Source organism: Rutilus rutilus (genome assembly GCF_951802725.1).
Source record: "Rutilus rutilus genome assembly, chromosome: 25".
NCBI lineage: Eukaryota > Metazoa > Chordata > Actinopteri > Cypriniformes > Leuciscidae > Rutilus > Rutilus rutilus.
In genome coordinates, this window is record NC_140229.1 from 25,906,841 (window position 1) to 25,927,665 (window position 20,825).

General features: G+C 37.8%; 2 protein-coding genes across 6 annotated transcripts; one reads left to right on the plus strand and one right to left on the minus strand.

Moving 5' to 3' along the window:
- The first annotated feature begins 370 nt into the window (after positions 1-370).
- Positions 371-6,315, plus strand: enoph1 (enolase-phosphatase 1). The gene is made up of 6 exons (XM_084400417.1): positions 371-615; positions 689-790; positions 2,326-2,528; positions 3,886-4,018; positions 5,712-5,835; positions 5,923-6,315. Exons 1-6 carry the CDS (start codon positions 532-534, stop codon positions 6,060-6,062), a joined length of 786 nt encoding a protein of 261 aa, XP_084256543.1. The 5' UTR covers positions 371-531; the 3' UTR covers positions 6,063-6,315.
- On the minus strand, positions 6,307-20,819 carry tmem150c (transmembrane protein 150C). Of its 5 annotated transcripts, none has more exons than XM_084400420.1 (9): positions 20,706-20,819; positions 14,919-14,967; positions 13,551-13,646; positions 13,408-13,461; positions 13,303-13,335; positions 13,150-13,217; positions 11,891-12,018; positions 9,829-10,006; positions 6,307-7,630 (listed from the first exon to the last, which is right to left on the minus strand). In XM_084400420.1, exons 3-9 carry the CDS (start codon positions 13,625-13,627, stop codon positions 7,422-7,424), a joined length of 747 nt encoding a protein of 248 aa, XP_084256546.1. In that variant the 5' UTR covers positions 13,628-13,646; positions 14,919-14,967; positions 20,706-20,819; the 3' UTR covers positions 6,307-7,421. The 5 variants fall into 5 exon arrangements, with proteins under 5 accessions (XP_084256546.1, XP_084256545.1, XP_084256544.1 ...); XM_084400419.1 differs by lacking the exon at positions 20,706-20,819 and adding an exon at positions 15,461-15,699; XM_084400422.1 differs by lacking the exon at positions 20,706-20,819 and adding an exon at positions 15,461-15,690 and having other exon boundaries at positions 6,308-7,630; positions 13,303-13,332.
- Between the last annotated feature and the right edge of the window lie 6 nt (positions 20,820-20,825).

Sequence of the window (20,825 nt, forward strand, 5' to 3'; positions counted from 1 at the left end):
GCATCCCCCGCTAAAAGGTATTTAGTTATTACATTTGAAAATAAATACTTTTCTGCGCAAAACACTCCCTTTATTAATCCACTACCACAACATATAAGTAAAACTACAACTAATATGTGGTTCTGAATCTATTATTATTATTAATATTAATAATATTATTATTAGCCTACTATCATCATCACCTTCAATTGACTATTTCCACTATATATACATGTGGAGCTGTTGCATGATATATCGTACAAAATGTACGTGCATTTTTAAACGCAAAGGTATAGCAAATGAACTGTGCCAATGCATGAATAAAATAAATATGATTAAATATGAATAATAAAATAATTATGACGATAATAGAGGGCGGGCTTCTCTGCGAGGACTTGGCAACCCTGTAACCGCTCCATGTGTTGTTAGCCACTCGCCGCTAGCCTGCATGCTATTATTGATTGATTTGTCAACACCCGAGCCTCTTTTCTAATATAATCCAATAAAACACAGGACTTTCACAGACACATATATCGTTTGCCATTGATCAAAATGGCAGCGATTGCAGTAGCGGAAAACACTAGAGTCTTTCTTCTGGACATTGAAGGAACCACGACGCCCATCACGTTTGTCAAGGTAAGAGCCCACAGCCTGAGCTCCTGATATAAGCCCTGTTCAGATGCTTTATTCGGCTGTGTCCTGTCTGCAGGACATCTTATTCCCCTTCATCAGAGAGAATCTGGAGGAATATCTGTCTGCACACTGGGAAGAAGACGAGTGCAAACAAGACGTGCATCTGCTCAAGAAACAGGTTTCTCATTTTATTTGCATATGGATAAAGAATGGGTGTTGGTGCATAACAACATGCTATAAACCTCGCACTAACCGAAATGTGTGCAACAGCGTTTTGAAAATAAATAATTTAATTTAAATGATTACATATAGATTAGAATACATATTTGATGAAAACATAAATAATAAATATTGATTAAAGTGCCCTTATTGTGCTATTTTAAAGGCTCCTAATCTTGTTTTGGAGTCTCCTACAAAAGGTTTACATGCATCCAAGGTCAAAAAACAAAACAAAAAAACTTTCATTTTCTCTTAATAAATATACATTGCACATCACCACATTTTCAAAGATTCTCAAACGACTGGACAGTTGAATCAATCTCTCTAAATCCCTCCTTTGTCTGTTGTGATTGGTCTACTCTGCTCTGATTGGTCAGATGGCCCAGTCTGTTGTGATTGGTCAACTCTGCTCTGATTGGTCAGATGACCCAGTCTGTTGTGATTGGTCTACTCTGCTGTGATTGGTCTACTCTGCTCTGATTGGTCAGATGATCCAGTCTGTTGTGATTGGTCTACTCTGCGCACAACGGGAGCTAAATGTCCATTACTGTAACGGAAGATCAGCTTCGTCCAGAGCTCAGAGCAAGCGTTTTGCGAATCCCACATTGACCTCTGAGATTTGAGAAGCAGCCGTCAGTAAAATGACGTGTTTGTGGGCGTCAGGTTGTTCGAGGATGGACAATGTAGAACATAGGCGGGCATTATGTTAATGTCTTTCCTAGTGACGTATAACCATTACGCAGTGGGAATCGAAATACAAATGACTCGAATAGGAGGTTCAGAGTCTATTCTTTCTTTTGGGAGACAATAACTTTATTTATCGTACACTTTCAACTTTACAACGTTGCATAACGTTTACATTCACAAACAACTATATTACACACTGCATGAAAGGTAATATTCGAAAAACCACAATAGCGGCACTTTACATGAGTTATAAAAGTTAAATTAAACAATAAACAAATAAAGAGAATTTTTTTACATTGATTAAAATAAACAAATAAATAATACACAGAACATTTATTTTTCAAGGTATAAATTTAGTCTTAATGTTATTTTACTTTTTTGTTTTATTATAGATTTATTAATATTTAGAATTAGCTTTTATTTTTATATAAAAAATGTGCATGCATGTTATTATGTGCTTTGGTGATATGTGGTGATGATATATACATACAACTTTTTTTCTCTTTTTTTTTTTGGTTTATTCAGGTTTCATTTATTTCTGGTTTAGTTTTTATTTATTTCCAGTTGATACTTTTAGTGCTTCAATTTCCTCCAGTTTATATAATGCAATTCTGATAAAAAAAATCCAAAATTGTGAGATGAAAAAGTCGCAATTATCTTTTACATTTTTATCATTCCATGGTGGAAAAAAGCTTCCATAGATAACCTGGTCTTTATATATAGAGTTAATTTTAAATCTGAGCATGTTGTTCCCGCTCATATAACGGGTGTAATGCAGTGTTGTGACTGAAGCGTGTCTGTGTTCAGGCTGAAGAGGACTTGCGGCAGAATAAAGCGGGTCCCGTTCACGCGGTGGACCAGACGGTCCACACGGACGAAGAGAAGGCCATCCATGAGGTGGTGGAGAACGTGCTGTGGCAGATGGACGCGGACCGCAAGAGCACGGCGCTCAAGCAGCTGCAGGGACACATGTGGAGAGCCGCGTACATGACCGGCAAAATCAAAGGCGAGTAAGTAAACCTCGTCTTCCCCAGCACACACAGCCACATCTGTCAGAGACTAATGACTATATAGCTACACTATTTATAAATATAGGCTATTAACCTAGGTTGTGTGTTAACACATTTACACACACGTTTGGGTTTTTTATTTTTTTTTGACTTCATCAGAATGGTACAAAACTTGGTAAAATGTTTTGGCACTTGCTAAAAAAATCCACAACCCCGTCTGGTCCTGCACACAAAAGCTGAAAAGCTCTTCTTTTTAAAGGATATCAACCTAAAATTTGGAACACGGCCTGTTTAGATTTATGGCTTTGATTTTCTCACAGTTTTAGAGTGAAATGTGTTTTGGAAAATGTATTTCTTATAAAAATGTAAAATTGTATTTTTGTGCATTTTTCATTACAGTAAATGTAAAATTCTATAATTTTTTTTATACAAAACTTTTTCAATTCAGCAATAATCTGCCAAGTGTCATCTTAAAGCAAACTTAAGTCTGTGCTCCAAAGCATTCAAGATTTCCGACAGTTTAAGTTGGAAATTTCATTGGCAGGGCCGTGCTCGAAAAGTGAAGAAATGGAGTATTGTACTGCATACATATAATTTACTATTATAAAATCCCCCAAAAATACATATTTATATTTTTATATCATAATAATACATTTATTATTATTATGTACATTTATTATTATATATAAATAAATTACTAATGCAATAAGCAGAGACACTAAATATTTTTTTTCCTCTGAAGCCGTTCATAAGAGCTGTGAATAATGCTTATTTTGATAGTAAATTAATCTGTTGATTGTTTCTTTGATTAACTGATAATTTTCTGTATTTAATTGGAAAAACATGTTATTCCACATCATGCTCCACGATATCCTCCAGACAACATGCAGAGTGAAGACTATTACAAATTCACCACTGTTCAAAAGTGTGCTGTCAGAAAGATATTTTTTTAGAAAGAACAATTAATACAATTTGACAGTAAAGACAATTATAATGTTACAAAAGGTTTCTATTTCAAATAAATTTCTACTGAGCTTTCTATTCATCTAAGAATCCTGAATGTCAGCAGAAACTGATCATTTCAACACTGATAATAATCTGAAACCTTTCATCATATCAGAATGATTTCTGGAGGATCATGTGACACTGAAGACTGGAGTAATGATGCTGAATAAATTACACTTTACTATGTAATAAATTATTGATTTACATTGTAATAAAACGGTATTTTGCAATATTGTTGGTTTTACTGTGTTTTTGGTCAAATAAACGCAGCTTTGGCGAGCAGAAGAGACATGATCACGTGTCAGTGATGGTTAATGTTGTATAAATGAGTGATGTGGTGGTTTTGTCGCAGGGTGTATCAGGACGTGGCTCCAGCCGTCAGGAGGTGGAGGCATCGTGGACTGAAGGTCTTCATCTACTCCTCAGGGAGTGTGGAGGCTCAGAAGCTGCTCTTCAGATACTCAGTGCAAGGCAATCTGTTAGACGTAAGCTGGAGCTGGCAGATGTACAAGCACTATTTAGATGGGAATTTTTGCACTCGTACCATTATCTCTAGTCAGGATGAGCCAGGGCTGTTCGGAATATCCTTATTGATGACTTTTCTTGTCAACCTGATGATAGCTGCAGTGTTATTTTAGTATTATTAATGTACTACTTAAAAAATAAATAATTTTTTTATTAATATTTTAAATTGCTTTTTTATTCAGAAATTTCATTTTCATTTTAATATTACTTAAACTACTTTGTAATTTTGCCGTGCTGCAGTGTTATTAGTGTTATTTAAAGTTTGTTTTAGTAATTTCTTACGCCTTTTTTATTTTTATATATATAAAATGTTGTTTTTTTGCTTTAATATTTTTATTTTAGTAAGTTTAGTACTTCAAGTTAAACTTATTTTAATTCATTTATTTACCAAAGCATTTTAAATTAGTTTTTTTTTTTTAACTCTAAAATTGAGATTTTATTTTATTTCAGTTTTATTTACTTTTTTTTTTTTTACATTACATTTGCAACACTGGCATGTTTTTTTCGTGTTTATTAGTTTTTGTTTTGTATTTCTATTTAGCTTTTAATGTTCTATTTATTTATTTATTTTATTTTTTTTGTGGAAATTTAGGACTTCAAACTTGTTTTAAATTTAGTTGGTTGCTAAGGCGACATTTCTAACTTTCCAAAAAAACATTGTATCTAAAAATGTCAGTTTTTCAGTTTTTGTAAACACTGACCAGTAATACTTGACCTACCAACTGTTATTTTACCCAGAAATTCGACAACAAAATTCATATTGAATCACTGCCAACAAACAGCAGGTCATTTGATTTGGTTTTCGATTCAGATCACAAAGTGTATATTTGTGGGACACAAAATAACCTACAAGTTTATACGGATTGATGTGGATTTGCAAGTTTTTAAAGGATAACTCTCGCCAAAATGCAGCCTAGGGTCTTTTTGTTAATCTACCCGAGGCAAACCTTTGTGTAAAAGCATAATTAGAATGGAAACGCCACTTTTAAGTTTGACCCTATTTTCGTTTTCGGTCAAATTGCCTTTTGAATGGGAGCGCTAGGGGCACTACAGTGATGGCATCAAAAATCGTTATTTTTAAAACACTAAGAAGGCTCGACACAACATGAAACTGTGCTGGAAGTATCACCAGGGGCTCTACACATGAACTCCAGCACTGACAACATTGTTTGTGTACACAGAGTTTACTAAAAAGAACGATTTTGAACTCACTGTCGCTGTGTCCGCCGGCATTTTGACAGTCAAAAATAGTCGATCTCCGAATGCAACGTAACAGGGAGGAGAGTAACGATGGAAAGCTCCTAAAGCTTAGTTCCATATAAATTCACGGATAATTTGTTGTTTTGTCGTTAGTGAAAATCAATATTGACCTTGTATTTGAAAATCCTCATATAAGAAATAATACTAAAATTCAGAGTCAGTTCATTCACATTCGTGAGTTTTGATGCTATCACTGTAGTGCCCCATGCACTCCCATTCAAAAGGCAATTTGACCGAAAATTTAAATACGGTCAAACTTAAAAGTGGCGTTTCCATTCTAATTATGCTTTTACACGAAAGTTTGCCTCGGGTAGATTCACAAAAAGACCCTAGGCTGCATTTTGGCGACAGTTATCCTTTAACTTTAACTTTTTTTTTTTGTTGTTCTTTCAGTTGTTTGATGGTCACTTTGACACCAACATTGGCGCCAAAGTAGACAGTAAAAGCTATGAGAACATCGCCGAGAGGATCGGATGCCAACCAGAGGAAATCATGTTCTTAACGGACATCACACGAGGTGGGCGCTCTGAAAACCTTTCATTCCTGCCATGATGGCTTCAGTGGCCAGTTTAACGCAGATTCATTCACATCTCCTCCCCCACAGAGGCGAAGGCAGCCGAGGACGCCGGGCTGAACGTGGCCGTCGTAGTCAGACCTGGAAACATGGAGTTAACCGAAGAGGAACGGAAACATTACACAATCGTCACGTCTTTCAACCAGTTAGAACTGAGCGGCAATATTTGACATCGGATCATGTGGGAAAAACCAGTGGTTATGATCCGCTGGACTGAAACTCCAGGAATCCAGGTGCTTGTTTTTTAACACTGAAACCCATCGTAGGATTATTATACACTTACATTCTCTTTGAATGTTTTATGTGCCGCGTTAATGTCTTTGTCCCCCACACACATATTATAACCTGCCACCTGGACACAGGGTTAGTGTGATTGTACCTCATGTCAAGCGCAGTCGCATAAACCTCAATGTTAAATGTTGTTGTAAAATTTTATTCCAAACGGACACATCTAACAAATCACATGTGCAACATTTAGATACATCAGCACCCATGTCTGTTTGAGTAACAAAATACAGAATTATGACCAATGCCAGAGATGTGTCACAATATTTAACACCGAGTATAAAATGCTGCGTTTCTATGCAGGACAGGCTGAAATGAAATGCGGTTACGTGAATACAAGACATCTAAGATTGCATTTGACTTGCAATCTCTTCTTCACGTTAAACTAATGGTAGGGATGCACAATATATCGGCACTAGCATTGTTCAATTGAATTTCATTGTTCATGTTGTTCATAAAATATGTTCATTTTTAATGTTATCGTTATCGGCCCAGAAAGAAAATGTAGCCGATATGTTAAAGCCGATGAATAATAGATTATTTCCTTCAGTTGAGACTCTTCAGATGCAAGTTCATCATGATGGGTTCGAATTGCTTGAAATATGATTGAAATCACTTCAAAAATGGGAAATACCATAAAGTGCAAAATGTGGATCTTATAGGCTACATCAAATTATAATGAGAACATTATAATTGTGTGTTTGAGACATGACTTTTAATGGTGAGACTTTTGTTTTGTAATCAGGATCTCAAAAACTATATACAAATTTGGATTTAGATTTATTGGCGAATATATCGGTTTTCACATATATTGATATCGGCCAAAGTTTTCATATCAGTGCATCCCTAACTAATAGTGTACTCCTCTATTCCCAAACCCGTGTCCTGCGTGAAGATTCTTCAGCAGTTCTTTTGTCTTCCACTGAAAAAACTAACAGCATACAGATTTGAAGCGACAAACGAATTGGTAAATAATAACAGAGTCTTCATAGTAACCAAGAAAGTCTTAGTAATTGCTGTATTTCGAAGGATTATCTTGCCAAAAAACCTGTATCAGATCTTCTTGAAAGTGTCCTTGTTACTTCACTCATCTGACACAAACATGGAACACGTCACAGTGAATCCTTGTGCATTTCATGAACTCGTTGCCTATCTACTATTCAGCAAACGCACTCATCCAAAGGTGTTTCTGGAGAGATTGCGTCCGGCTCACATGCATGACTGGTGAACGCTGGGAGATGAGACTATAGCTGGTCGGACTGGTACTCTGAGACCTCAGAGAAGCTCTCAGACAGGCTGAGCGGAGGCTCGCGCTCGTCGCTGCACACGATCTCGAAGCGGTAGTGGCGAAACTCGATGGCAAACGTGCCCAGGTACGTCAGGAAGAACATGACCAGCGCCCACTGGGCCCGGGCCGCGTGCATGTGGAGCCGCTGAGCCATCAGAGCGAAATCTGGCAGCTGTGGTCAAGGCTGACGTGTGGAGAACCAATCACATCTATGAATGAGGACGGGCAAGCAGGGCTGGGTGATCTATACTCCCTTCACGAGCCCTTGAAGCGGGACACTCGTGTGGCATGAGACGCACATCTTCACTCGAGATGTTATCATGATCTCGCCGTCTCTTGTTTGGACACAGCAAGTCAACATTATCTAACATTAAACTGAAACCTGTTTGAACTCCATATGAAATGTATGACAGATGTGTGTGATGTATCACAAACTAAACCAGTCAAATTGAATTATTCTGTTTGTACGTTAACTCGAACTCTTCCGCCATCTTGCTTTAAAATGAATCACAAGTATTGGCAACACTTTATTTTCAGGTGACGTAGTTGCACGCTACAACATTACTCTAGTAATAACAGGAAATTATGCATAATCACAAGTAACTAAACATAACCGAAACTATAGTAATGTAGTTAATTGTACTTACTCAAATAAGTACCGAGTAATATTAATGTAACTTCGTCACCTTAAAATAAAGTGTTTGCCCAGGATTCGCCACCCGGGTCACATGACCATAATGTATGCTGTGTTCATGTCACGTCTCGAGATGAGATCACGCAACAGTCGCGTCCTCAGACTGTCACTGCATCTGAAATCCAATACATCCCTACTATATAGTATGTGAAAAACAGAAGGTGAAAAGTCCTCAGTGAGATTGTGAAGTGTGCATGCGATGGCCACTTTACTATCCCATGAGGCCACAGGAGGAGGGGGTTTGTGAATGACAGTGAAGCGACGCGTAACTGGCGCTGGTTGGTCATGTGACCGTAACAACATGGCGGATGTAGTACGTCCAGATTACATTCATAACACTCATATTCATACTATATAGAACACTCTTTTAATGGTCGTGAAGTTCAAATTCAATGAATGAATTGGTCAGGTAGGAAAATTCCCATCTTATTCCCACTGTAAAACCGCCATAGTTTTTCTGTCGATATAAGATCAAGCATAGTTGACTACAACAATACCTTCAAGCAGTTTCAGGGGGTGAGCTGGTTTGTTCAGTATTAGAGGGGTTTTAGACTAAACACCAGGACGGCTAGACTAGGACACCAACTCTAATGATAACGATAAATGCATTTTAATGATAGTTCTAATCCTATGAGAATAGCAGATACAACGATAATGACACAGGAATGATATCACCGCTGGAATCACTTTCAGAAGCTTTTTTTTTTGCAGCTGATGAATGATAAAAACATTGACAGCCAATCAGAATCCTCCAGACTTGAGCATTTAAAGCGACAGGCGTCAACCCTGCAGCCTGTGCTTGCAGTAAACACACACACACACACACACACACACACACACACACACACACACACACACACACACACACACACACACACACACACACACACACACACACACACACAAAATAACCTTCTAACATAGTTACCGTTGTCTTTATAACGGGCCTTAGCCTGTGTTTCTCAGCAGGGTTCTCATTCATTTTCTGTGAATCATTGTTTGTTTTTTTGTTGATTCATAATTCTTTTGCTTCATCGTTCAAAAGTGTTCAAGGATGTCCCTGCATGACTTTTTATGTACATTAAAATGTGTCACTAAAATAAAGGTAAATATTGTGATTTATTACTGTGTTTTGTTGCAGTATTTTGATCTTGTGAAAAAGTTCACTTGTTGAACTTATACTATAGTATATTGAAATAATATACTTTAAATGGAAATTATGGAAATAATATACTTTAAAAGAATACAGTTAAGTGCAAACTGAATGCTTTCTTGACTTTGCAATTAAATTAAAATGTATGAGTTTAATAATTTGACATTTATTACAAAATGCACTTTTTAAAAGTCTACTTAAGTGTGTTCAGAAAGTCCTGAAATTATACTCTCTTTACGTCTTTTAAGTGCACTACAAGTGCACAATCAATGCAATGAAGTGCACTTCACAAGGGTTGAGTGTATAAAATGAAAATTGTTGTTCCATCATTTTGAACAGTGGCAACAGTGTCTGTCTGGTTGTTTGAAATGGCATTTTCAGATATTTCAGAGCAAGATATACAGTGAATATCTGTTCTGGCGTTATCACCCAGCCCTATAATGTATAATTCACTTGAATCTGAGGATGCATGCGTTCCCTGCACAGTGTGTAGTCTAGTGTAGGGAAAAAGGATACAGAGCAGCATGCAGGAAGTGACCGCCCCGGACAACAGGAAGCGCGGGATTCCGGCTCGCTTGCCTTCATTCCTCAGGTTGACCTTCAGGGTCATGAAAGACTGGACCCAGCAGAAGAGCGTTCCCAGGCCAAAGGTCATGGAGGTGCCGATATTATGCAGTTCCTCATCGTTGGACAGCTAGATTAAAAAGGCACACATGAAGAAGGTGTTTAGGTTAAAATAGTGATGTAAAATTATACTTGGAATACTTAAAGGGATACTCCACTTTTTTTGGAAATAGGCTCATTTTACAACTCCCCCAGAGTTAAACAGTTGAGTTTTCCCGTTTTTGAATCCATTCAGCCGATCTCTGGGTCTGGCGGTACCACTTTTAGCATAGCTTAGCATACATTATTGAAATGGACAAGACCATTAGCATTTCTCTCAAAAAAAATGACCAAAGAGTTTGGATATTTTTCCTATTTAAAACTTGACTCTTCTGTAGTTACATCGTGTACTAAGACCGACGAAAAATGTAAAGTTGCGATTTTCTAGGCTGATATGGCTAGGAACTATACTCTCATTCCTGCGTAATGATCAAGAAACTTTGCTGCCGTACCATGAGTGCAGCAGGCGTAATGATATGACGCAGCGCCTGAAAATAGGCTACCTTCCATCAACATAACCAACGTGACAACCTGCTTGCACAGGGAGCGTTAGAAGTTACCGAGCTGAGGACTATTTTCAGGCGCTGCGTCAATATTCTTCTGTTATCGGGTGCACACTATGCGATTTATTATAGTCTTTTACGACTGTTGCTTGTCAGACTGTACGAACATGATCATCACTGTAAGTCATGTCACACTGTAAGATCTCAGTTGTCATTAACGTCAGACTGTACGGCAGTCAAGACACGTTAAACACAGACGCACACAAGAAAATGTGAGTTTTACATCAATCAATGACGCGTTCAGTGGCTGTGAGCTGCGTTACACGCGGGATTGAAACAGTGGCTACAAAGAAATCTCTTACATTAACTTTGGCCTTGGCTTGTCTTGAAAAATGAGGACAATGTGACGGTCGTCGTAGGAGAAGTCGCACTGCAGGACTGTGAGTCAAATCTTCTGACACTGCCAGAATTTTGTCTTGATCGTAACGGTCATTAATCGGCTGTCGGTGAACATGTGTAACGATCAAAGACTTCAGATTTTAGCCTATAGGATCAGAGGAATCTTTTAGGATTTGCTAAATTTGTCTCAGACGGCCAAATCGCGGCCAAAATCGCATAGTGTGCACCGGCTTGAAGGGTTAGTTCACCCAAAAATGACAATTCTGTCAGTAATATGGAGTTAATATTGTGCCATTATTAAACAAACAAATCCAGCCTGAAAATATGATCTAGGCTCATTTATTTCTATTTGCAAACCACAATGCATATGTTTTACTCCACTGCATTTTCGCTCAAATTGACTTGTACTTGCACATTGCTTTCTGTTTGTTTGAGAGTCAAGTTTTCCTTTGCAAAGCAGATCGAGTTTGTTTGCAAAATGCTGGATTTGTTTGTTTAATTATGGCACATTATTAACTCCATACAGTAATTACTCACCCTCATGTCGCTCCAACCTCGTAAGACTTTCGTTCATCTTCGGAACACAAATTAAGATATTTTTGATTAAATCTGAGAGCTGTCTCACTCCTTCATAAGCTTCTATGTAATTGAAACTTGCCGGCCCAGAAAGTTAGTAAAGACATCGTTAAAATAGTCCGAGTGACTACAGTGGCTCAACTATAAGTTTATCAAGCGTCGAGAATACTTTTTGTGTGCGCAAAAAAACAACAAAAATAACTATTTTATTCAAATATTGATTTTCTTCTGTGTGTTTCTCTGAGTGAGTTCACGTTGTGTAACAGCGCAGCGCTTCTGGGTTGTACGTCAGAACGTAGGCTCACTATTGGCCGACGCTGGTCATGTGTGTGATGCTGGCCAATAGTAAGCTTTACTGGCAGAATTTAAATTTTTGGGTGAACTAACCCTTTAAGTGGTTCAATGTTATGGTTGCAAAAAAAGGGTTTGATTCATACCTGGAAGTTTCCCACTAAAGTCATGCCGAAGCAGGCGAGCGAGAGCGCCGCCAGACTGCCGATGTTGAGCCAGGGCTTCTGCACTCGCGGCTTCAGCTGCAGGTATCTCAGCACACCCAGGATAAAGCCTGGACACCACGACACAACTCAGACCATTATACATTACTGCCAGCTGGGTGTATCTCTCACACACATGCAATTTAATAACTACGGGTGCGTTTACACGACAACAGTTTACTAAAAACAGAAAAGATTTTCCTTTTCCCAGACGTCAAAACGATCCCGTTCACACGGATCCGCGAAAAATTACTAAAAACGCTATTATTCATGCCAGGCCAGTAGATGGCGATAAAGAAACACTACAGACTAGCGGTGTAACAATATATCGTGTCACAATATATCACAATACAAAAATGCAACAAAATGTATCGAGGATAGTAACAATATGTATTGTGTATAGTTCACCCAAAGTAAAAACTACTATGTGAGGAAAAATTCAAGTTTTCAGAGTTTCAGTGTCAGTACTACATTAAACTGCTATATATAATGTTGAATATAATGTATAATAATGCAATGGGGGAATATTTGTGGGTCCTGATAATGTTGTATGTCTGATGTTACCAGTAAAAAGTGGAATACATTATTATAATTATATCTAGTCAGTGAAAGAGTGCAAGCATATTCATCTAAAATAAGTCTGTATTTTCAGCTTCAGAATCATGAATATTGTTATTCTGGCGTCTCTATTGTCCTGAGCTTTGGGTTTCAGGCACCAAGTCCAAGACTATTCATTTACACACTCAATGTTACACCAAATTTTGCATTTTAATCAACAGTAAATTTTTTGTTAACCAGTATCGTATTATGTATCGAATCGTGACATGAGGGTCTCGTTACCCCTACTATAGACTGAACACATAATACACATGCGCATGATATTACTGTTTTCACAAATTTACGTTTTTGTAATTGACAAACTTGCACGTTTAAACTCGTTTTCAAAATTAGCGTTTTCCGGCCCCCAAAACGCCGTTGTCGTGTAAATGGTAAACAGTTTTTAGTTGAAAGCAGTGTTGTGTAAACGCCTCCTAAACTGATGTTCACATGCTGTGATATAATGCTGCTGGACACTGCAACAGTTTCAATAGGCTGCAATTTCGGTGCTTAATAAATAATGAATGAATTAGTTGTAAGATCTTCAACTGCATGAAAAAAGAAAAAGAAAACCAACTCGTTTGACAGAACCTGAGCCCTCATACCTACAAAGGCCGCCATGTTCATGACTTGACTAAACACGCAGCTGGCAGGAGGTGCATTGCCTGCAATGCTGAACGGTATAAGAACTTTCATCAGGCCTCCAAACAAAGAAACAAATATGTGAAATATAGATAATAAAATTCGTAAAGATCTACCTGATATATGGAGGAGATTTGGATTCTGATCTTCTATGAACAGAAGAAGGCATTAATATTATGATTCCTCAAACGATTGGCATGCAATAGAGGTATTTCCCTTACTTGTACTCTGAACTGAGTGGCGTGATTTTCTCATCCTCCACAGCAATGAAATACCTGTGCATGAATGAAATGATATGATGTTTATCTGAACAGCAGCTTAAATCAGTGACGTGGATTGTGTCGAGCAGGTTTTGTACACTCACACGACCCAGAGGCCGGCAGCTGTGAAGAGAGAGAACATCACGGGCAGGAACATCCATGGACTGCACTTCCTCATCATGAGCGTCAAGCAAACCACCCTGCCGTAAAACAAACACCAGACTAACAAACAGCTGACTTTATACGCTAACTAATACGTGATCACGTTCTGAGTGCAAAAAGTGTGTGCATTAAAGGGATACTCCACTTTAAAATGAAAATTCTATCATCATATACTCGCCCTCATGTTGTTTCAATCCTTTATGAATTTCTGTCTTCTGCTGAACAGAAAGGAAGATATTTAGAAGAATGTCAGTAACCAGACAGTTTCTGGTCCCATTGACTTCCATAGTAGGAAAAAATATACCATGGAAGTCAATGAGACCAGAAACTGTCTGGTTACTGACATTCTTCTAAATATCTTCCTTTCTGTTCAGCAGAAGAAAGAAATTCATAAAGGATTGAAACAACATGAGGGTGAGAATATGATGATAAAATTTTCATTTTAAAGTGGAGTATCCCTTTAACTTTATTCTGGACGTATTTTTCTCCACAAAGATTTGAAAAATCTTCAATAAAAAGTAACAAACCAGAATAATCGGCTACGACATTCTGTGGGAATGAACTACTGATCTCGTGTACAGTAATTAAACCAAAAATCACAGTACAATATACTTGATTAAAGTATGAAAGCAATATATTTTAATGCAAACTATTCAGATATAGCCTTGTGAAAAGAAGTGCGCTTAATAGTGCAGTATGTGCACTTGTCCCCCTGTAGTCAATCATTTGATCCCTTAAAACTCTTTGATCACCAAAATTACATATTTAAAAGTTTTTTCCTTGAAACGTTCTTCATATCTTAAAATAACTCTACACCCTTGTCTCATTTAGTATGCACGGTTCTATGAATATGCAAATGAGCCCCGCCTCCACTCACTCACTCAGCTCAGAGATCCACACGTTGATCTGATTGGTTACAAGGTAGTTTGTGGCGTCAGAAACACCAGCGATTTCAAAGCGTGTTTTTGAGACTGTCTTTGGTTCACTGCAGTTTTAAGGAGAAAATACTCAGCAATGGTGTCGACTTATGAATTCACACATGGTTTGTCTTAAAGCACATTAATAACACCACATAGACATATAAACAACATTAAAAACTTGATTTTTATCACAGGGGGACTTTAAAAGTGTGTTTTATAAAATGGATTGAGTATGCAAATAAGTGTCAGAATACAGGATGGCCGAGATTCATGGAAACGTCTCTGATTGATGGATCTCTCTTCATGCATTATGGGTAATGAGGTCCATTTTACTGCCAGAATCCTACAGTTGCACTTTATTGTGAATAAGACAGGAATCAAACAACTGACCAGTCTCAAGATTTCTTCGAGATTGCCTGATGCGTCGACAGGTTTCAGTCTATTGAGAGACAAAACAAAAATGCAGTCATTTCTCTTGCATGGCCCACTGAACGCTTCCACAATCCAGTTATGGTTATGTTTATTGATCAGTCATTGGTGTTTCAGTGGACAGCGCCTTGGTGCTGAATCAGGATTCATTCCCCTTCCCTGATCTCACATTCACAAATACATCTGCAGACATCTTACTGATGGACTTACTCATACTATTAATACAAAACTGGTATGTTAAAAGATTGCATTTCTTGAGACTCGAAATAATAAAACGACACCTTGGTTTGGAAGACAATAACTGGACAACATTCAAAACCAAAGCATGACTATGTTCACTGGAGAGAAATACACAGCCTCGATTGTCTGAAACTGAACCTGATCGCTGGGCGGAAATAATACGAGACATTTCTGTCAAAAAGCGAGCCGAGTCCGTATTGTGTTCGCAATTAGCACGTCGTATAATAATGACTTTATTGTGAACGGTGAGTATAAACCCATACCTTGTAGACAGCGCACTCTTCTGTCGCGACCAAACCCCGTGTCCTCTTCATTTCAGTAGCACTCAGAGACAGACATGTTTGGCTTCGGTAGTGTGTGAGATGTGTGTGTGAAGGGTTTGGCTCTGTCAGAAGCGATGTGAAGTCTTTACAGCATGTATTGGGCCCGACGGACTCGGTCTGATGTTTCTCGCACAGACACTGCGCGCCATAGATGTGACGAGTTCGCGAACGAGTCGTTCGTTTGAACCGGTTCTTTTAGGGATTCATACGAACCGATTCGCAAAGCATCTGTACATCACTCCACAGCGGGCACGGCGCTGCCACAGAGTGGAAGAATAGAATAGAATAGAATAGAATAGAATAGAATAGAATAGAATAGAATAGAATAGAATAGAAACAGGATCCCTAAAGATATGTGCGATCTGAATTTAAATAGGTGGTATGAGTTTTTGTTAAAACTTATTGAATGAAACATAAAAATGGCATTGTTTTAAAGGTGGTTTTAAAACAAGGGGGTTTTAAAGTCACCATGAAATCAAAATAGACAATTCATGTCTGGTATACATATTTTCACAAGTTTTTATTTATTTATTTAGATTTATGTTTAGATATTATAAAATAATTATTTTATTAACAATAAGTATTTTTCAAAGTTTAGCTTTTTTTATTGAAGTATCATATTTTTGCAATTACGATATTATTACATTCAAACCTAAACATTGTGTTACACGTGTTTTATGTGTGTATGTTGTGTATGTTTGCATTTGTTCTCCATCATGGATGTGTTGTGGTGTCACTCCATGATTTCTGTGTGTGTTCTGCATTGTAGCTGATTTAGTTTTGACAAATTATGTAACAAAGAGCAACTAATGGCAGGCCATTTTTCATTTAGTGATTTTGTTGTGTGTGTTTACTCCATCAGGGATGTGTTGTGCTTTTACCCCTTCATTTTTTGTGTGCTTTCTGCATTGAAACTGATTTTAATTTGAAATTGTGTATCGCCTTTTTTCCTCGCTAACATACAACCGGATATCATCCCTTTTTTTTTTCTTTTTTTTTTTTTTGTAGAGCTAGCAAGTGTCAACCACAACATCAAGTCTCATGCCATTTAGATGAAGGGAATTTGGGGTCAATAACACCCCTACTAGCGTATAAGGGTTAATATGAGACACTTTTAAGCAATAATAGGGGCGGCCATACACGCTTGAACTCCTATACTAAAACACGGCAGGAGCACAGGTTATGTGAGTATATTAAAACATGGCACGAGCACAGGTTATTTGAGCACAGGTTATGTGAGTATATTAAAACATGGCACGAGGACAGGTTAGTGAATATATTAAAACATGGCACGAGCACAGGTTATGTGAGTATATTAAAACATGGCACGAGGACAGGTTAGTGAATATATTAAAACATGGCACGAGCACAGGTTAGTGAGTATATTAAAACATGGCACGAGGACAGGTTAGTGAGTATATTAAAACATGGCATGAGCACAGGTTAGTGAGTATATTAAAACATGGCACGAGCACAGGTTATGTGAGTATATTAAAACATGGCACGAGGACAGGTTAGTGAATATATTAAAACATGGCACGAGCACAGGTTATGTGAGTATATTAAAACATGGCACGAGCACAGGTTATGTGAGTATATTAAAACATGGCACGAGCACAGGTTAGTGAGTATATTAAAACATGGCACGAGCACAGGTTAGTGAATATATTAAAACATGGCACGAGGACATGTTATGTGAGTATATTAAAACATGGCACGAGGACAGGTTAGTGAATATATTAAAACATGGCACGAGGACAGGTTAGTGAGTATATTAAAACATGGCACGAGCACAGGTTATGTGAGTATATTAAAACATGGCACGAGGACAGGTTAGTGAATATATTAAAACATGGCACGAGGACAGGTTATGTGAGTATATTAAAACATGGCACGAGGACATGTTATGTGAGTATATTAAAACATGGCACGAGGACAGGTTAGTGAATATATTAAAACATGGCACGAGCACAGGTTATTTGAGCACAGGTTATGTGAGTATATTAAAACATGGCACGAGCACAGGTTATGTGAGTATATTAAAACATGGCACAAGCACAGGTTATTTGAGCACAGGTTATGTGAGTATATTAAAACATGGCACGAGGACAGGTTAGTGAATATATTAAAACATGGCACGAGCACAGGTTATTTGAGCACAGGTTATGTGAGTATATTAAAACATGGCACGAGCACAGGTTAAGTGAGTATATTAAAACATGGCACAAGCACAGGTTATTTGAGCACAGGTTATGTGAGTATATTAAAACATGGCACGAGGACAGGTTAGTGAATATATTAAAACATGGCACGAGCACAGGTTATTTGAGCACAGGTTATGTGAGTATATTAAAACATGGCACGAGCACAGGTTAAGTGAGTATATTAAAACATGGCACAAGCACAGGTTATTTGAGCACAGGTTATGTGAGTATATTAAAACATGGCACGAGGACAGGTTAGTGAATATATTAAAACATGGCACGAGCACAGGTTATGTGAGTATATTAAAACATGGCACGAGGACAGGTTAGTGAGTATATTAAAACATGCCACGAGGACAGGTTAGTGAATATATTAAAACATGGCACGAGCACAGGTTATATGAGTATATTAAAACATGCCATGAGCACAGGTTATGTGAGTATATTAAAACATGCCACGAGCACAGGTTATGTGAGTATATTAAAACATGGCACGAGGACAGGTTATGTGAGTATATTAAAACATGGCACGAGGACAGGTTAGTGAATATATTAAAACATGGCACGAGGACAGGTTAGTGAATATATTAAAACATGGCACGAGCACAGGTTATGTGAGTATATTAAAACGTGGCACGAGCACAGGTTATGTGAGTATATTAAAACGTGGCACGAGCACAGGTTATGTGAGTATATTAAAACATGGCACGAGCACAGGTTATTTGAGCACAGGTTATGTGAGTATATTAAAACATGGCACAAGCACAGGTTATTTGAGCACAGGTTATGTGAGTATATTAAAACATGGCACGAGGACAGGTTATTTGAGCACAGGTTATGTGAGTATATTAAAACGTGGCACGAGCACAGGTTATGTGAGTATATTAAAACATGGCACAAGCACAGGTTATTTGAGCACAGGTTATGTGAGTATATTAAAACATGGCACAAGCACAGGTTATTTGAGCACAGGTTATGTGAGTATATTAAAACATGGCACGAGGACAGGTTATTTGAGCACAGGTTATGTGAGTATATTAAAACATGGCACGAGGACAGGTTAGTGAATATATTAAAACATGGCACGAGCACAGGTTATGTGAGTATATTAAAACATGGCACGAGGACAGGTTAGTGAGTATATTAAAACATGCCACGAGGACAGGTTAGTGAATATATTAAAACATGGCACGAGCACAGGTTATATGAGTATATTAAAACATGCCATGAGCACAGGTTATGTGAGTATATTAAAACATGCCACGAGCACAGGTTATGTGAGTATATTAAAACATGGCACGAGGACAGGTTATGTGAGTATATTAAAACATGGCACGAGGACAGGTTAGTGAATATATTAAAACATGGCACGAGGACAGGTTAGTGAATATATTAAAACATGGCACGAGCACAGGTTATGTGAGTATATTAAAACGTGGCACGAGCACAGGTTATGTGAGTATATTAAAACATGGCACGAGCACAGGTTATTTGAGCACAGGTTATGTGAGTATTTTAAAACATGGCACAAGCACAGGTTATTTGAGCACAGGTTATGTGAGTATATTAAAACGTGGCACGAGCACAGGTTATGTGAGTATATTAAAACGTGGCACGAGCACAGGTTATGTGAGTATATTAAAACATGGCACGAGCACAGGTTATTTGAGCACAGGTTATGTGAGTATATTAAAACATGGCACAAGCACAGGTTATTTGAGCACAGGTTATGTGAGTATATTAAAACATGGCACAAGCACAGGTTATTTGAGCACAGGTTATGTGAGTATATTAAAACATGGCACAAGCACAGGTTATTTGAGCACAGGTTATGTGAGTATATTAAAACATGGCACGAGCACAGGTTATGTGAGTATATTAAAACATGGCACAAGCACAGGTTATTTGAGCACAGGTTATGTGAGTATATTAAAACATGGCACAAGCACAGGTTATTTGAGCACAGGTTATGTGAGTATATTAAAACATGGCACGAGCACGGGTTATTTGAGCACAGGTTATGTGAGTATATTAAAACGTGGCACGAGCACAGGTTATGTGAGTATATTAAAACATGGCACAAGCACAGGTTATTTGAGCACAGGTTATGTGAGTATATTAAAACATGGCACGAGCACAGGTTATTTGAGCACAGGTTATGTGAGTATATTAAAACACGGCAGGAGCACAGGTTATGTGAGTATATTTAAACATGGCACAAGCACAGGTTATTTGAGCACAGGTTATGTGAGTATATTAAAACATGGCACAAGCACAGGTTATTTGAGCACAGGTTATGTGAGTATATTAGAACATGGCACGAGCACAGGTTATGTGAGTATATTAAAACATGGCACAAGCACAGGTTATTTGAGCACAGGTTATGTGAGTATATTAAAACATGGCACGAGCACAGGTTATGTGAGTATATTAAAACATGGCACAAGCACAGGTTATTTGAGCACAGGTTATGTGAGTATATTAAAACATGGCACGAGCACAGGTTATTTGAGCACAGGTTATGTGAGTATATTAAAACATGACACGAGCACAGGTTATTTGAGCACAGGTTATGTGAGTATATTAAAACATGGCACGAGCACAGGTTATTTGAGCACAGGTTATGTGAGTATATTAAAACATGGCACGAGCACAGGTTATTTGAGCACAGGTTATGTGAGTATATTAAAACATAAGCACAGGTCATGTCACAACACGAGCACCTGCAGGTGCAAATCAACAAACAAACCATCTACATTCCGCTCTATATAACACATGCAGGCGAGAACACTTACATGTTTGAAACGGTGTAAAATACTAAACCTTAGTCTGACTTATTCTTTTACTCCCATTCACCATATACCAACATAAATAATCAGATTTATGAAAATGAAACTGAAAATGAGAGTTGCACTACTCCATAAGATTTGTAATAAACAGAATCACTTTTGAGACATAGGCTACAGTTTATTTTTACTCACGTGTCTGTTGCTTGCCGTGTAGCTTTTGTTTTAGAAATAAAGTAAAAATGACTTTTTTTGTCACTCTGGCTGTGATTTGTTTCATCTTGGAGTTTAACTCCGCCCTCTGACGTCAAGGCC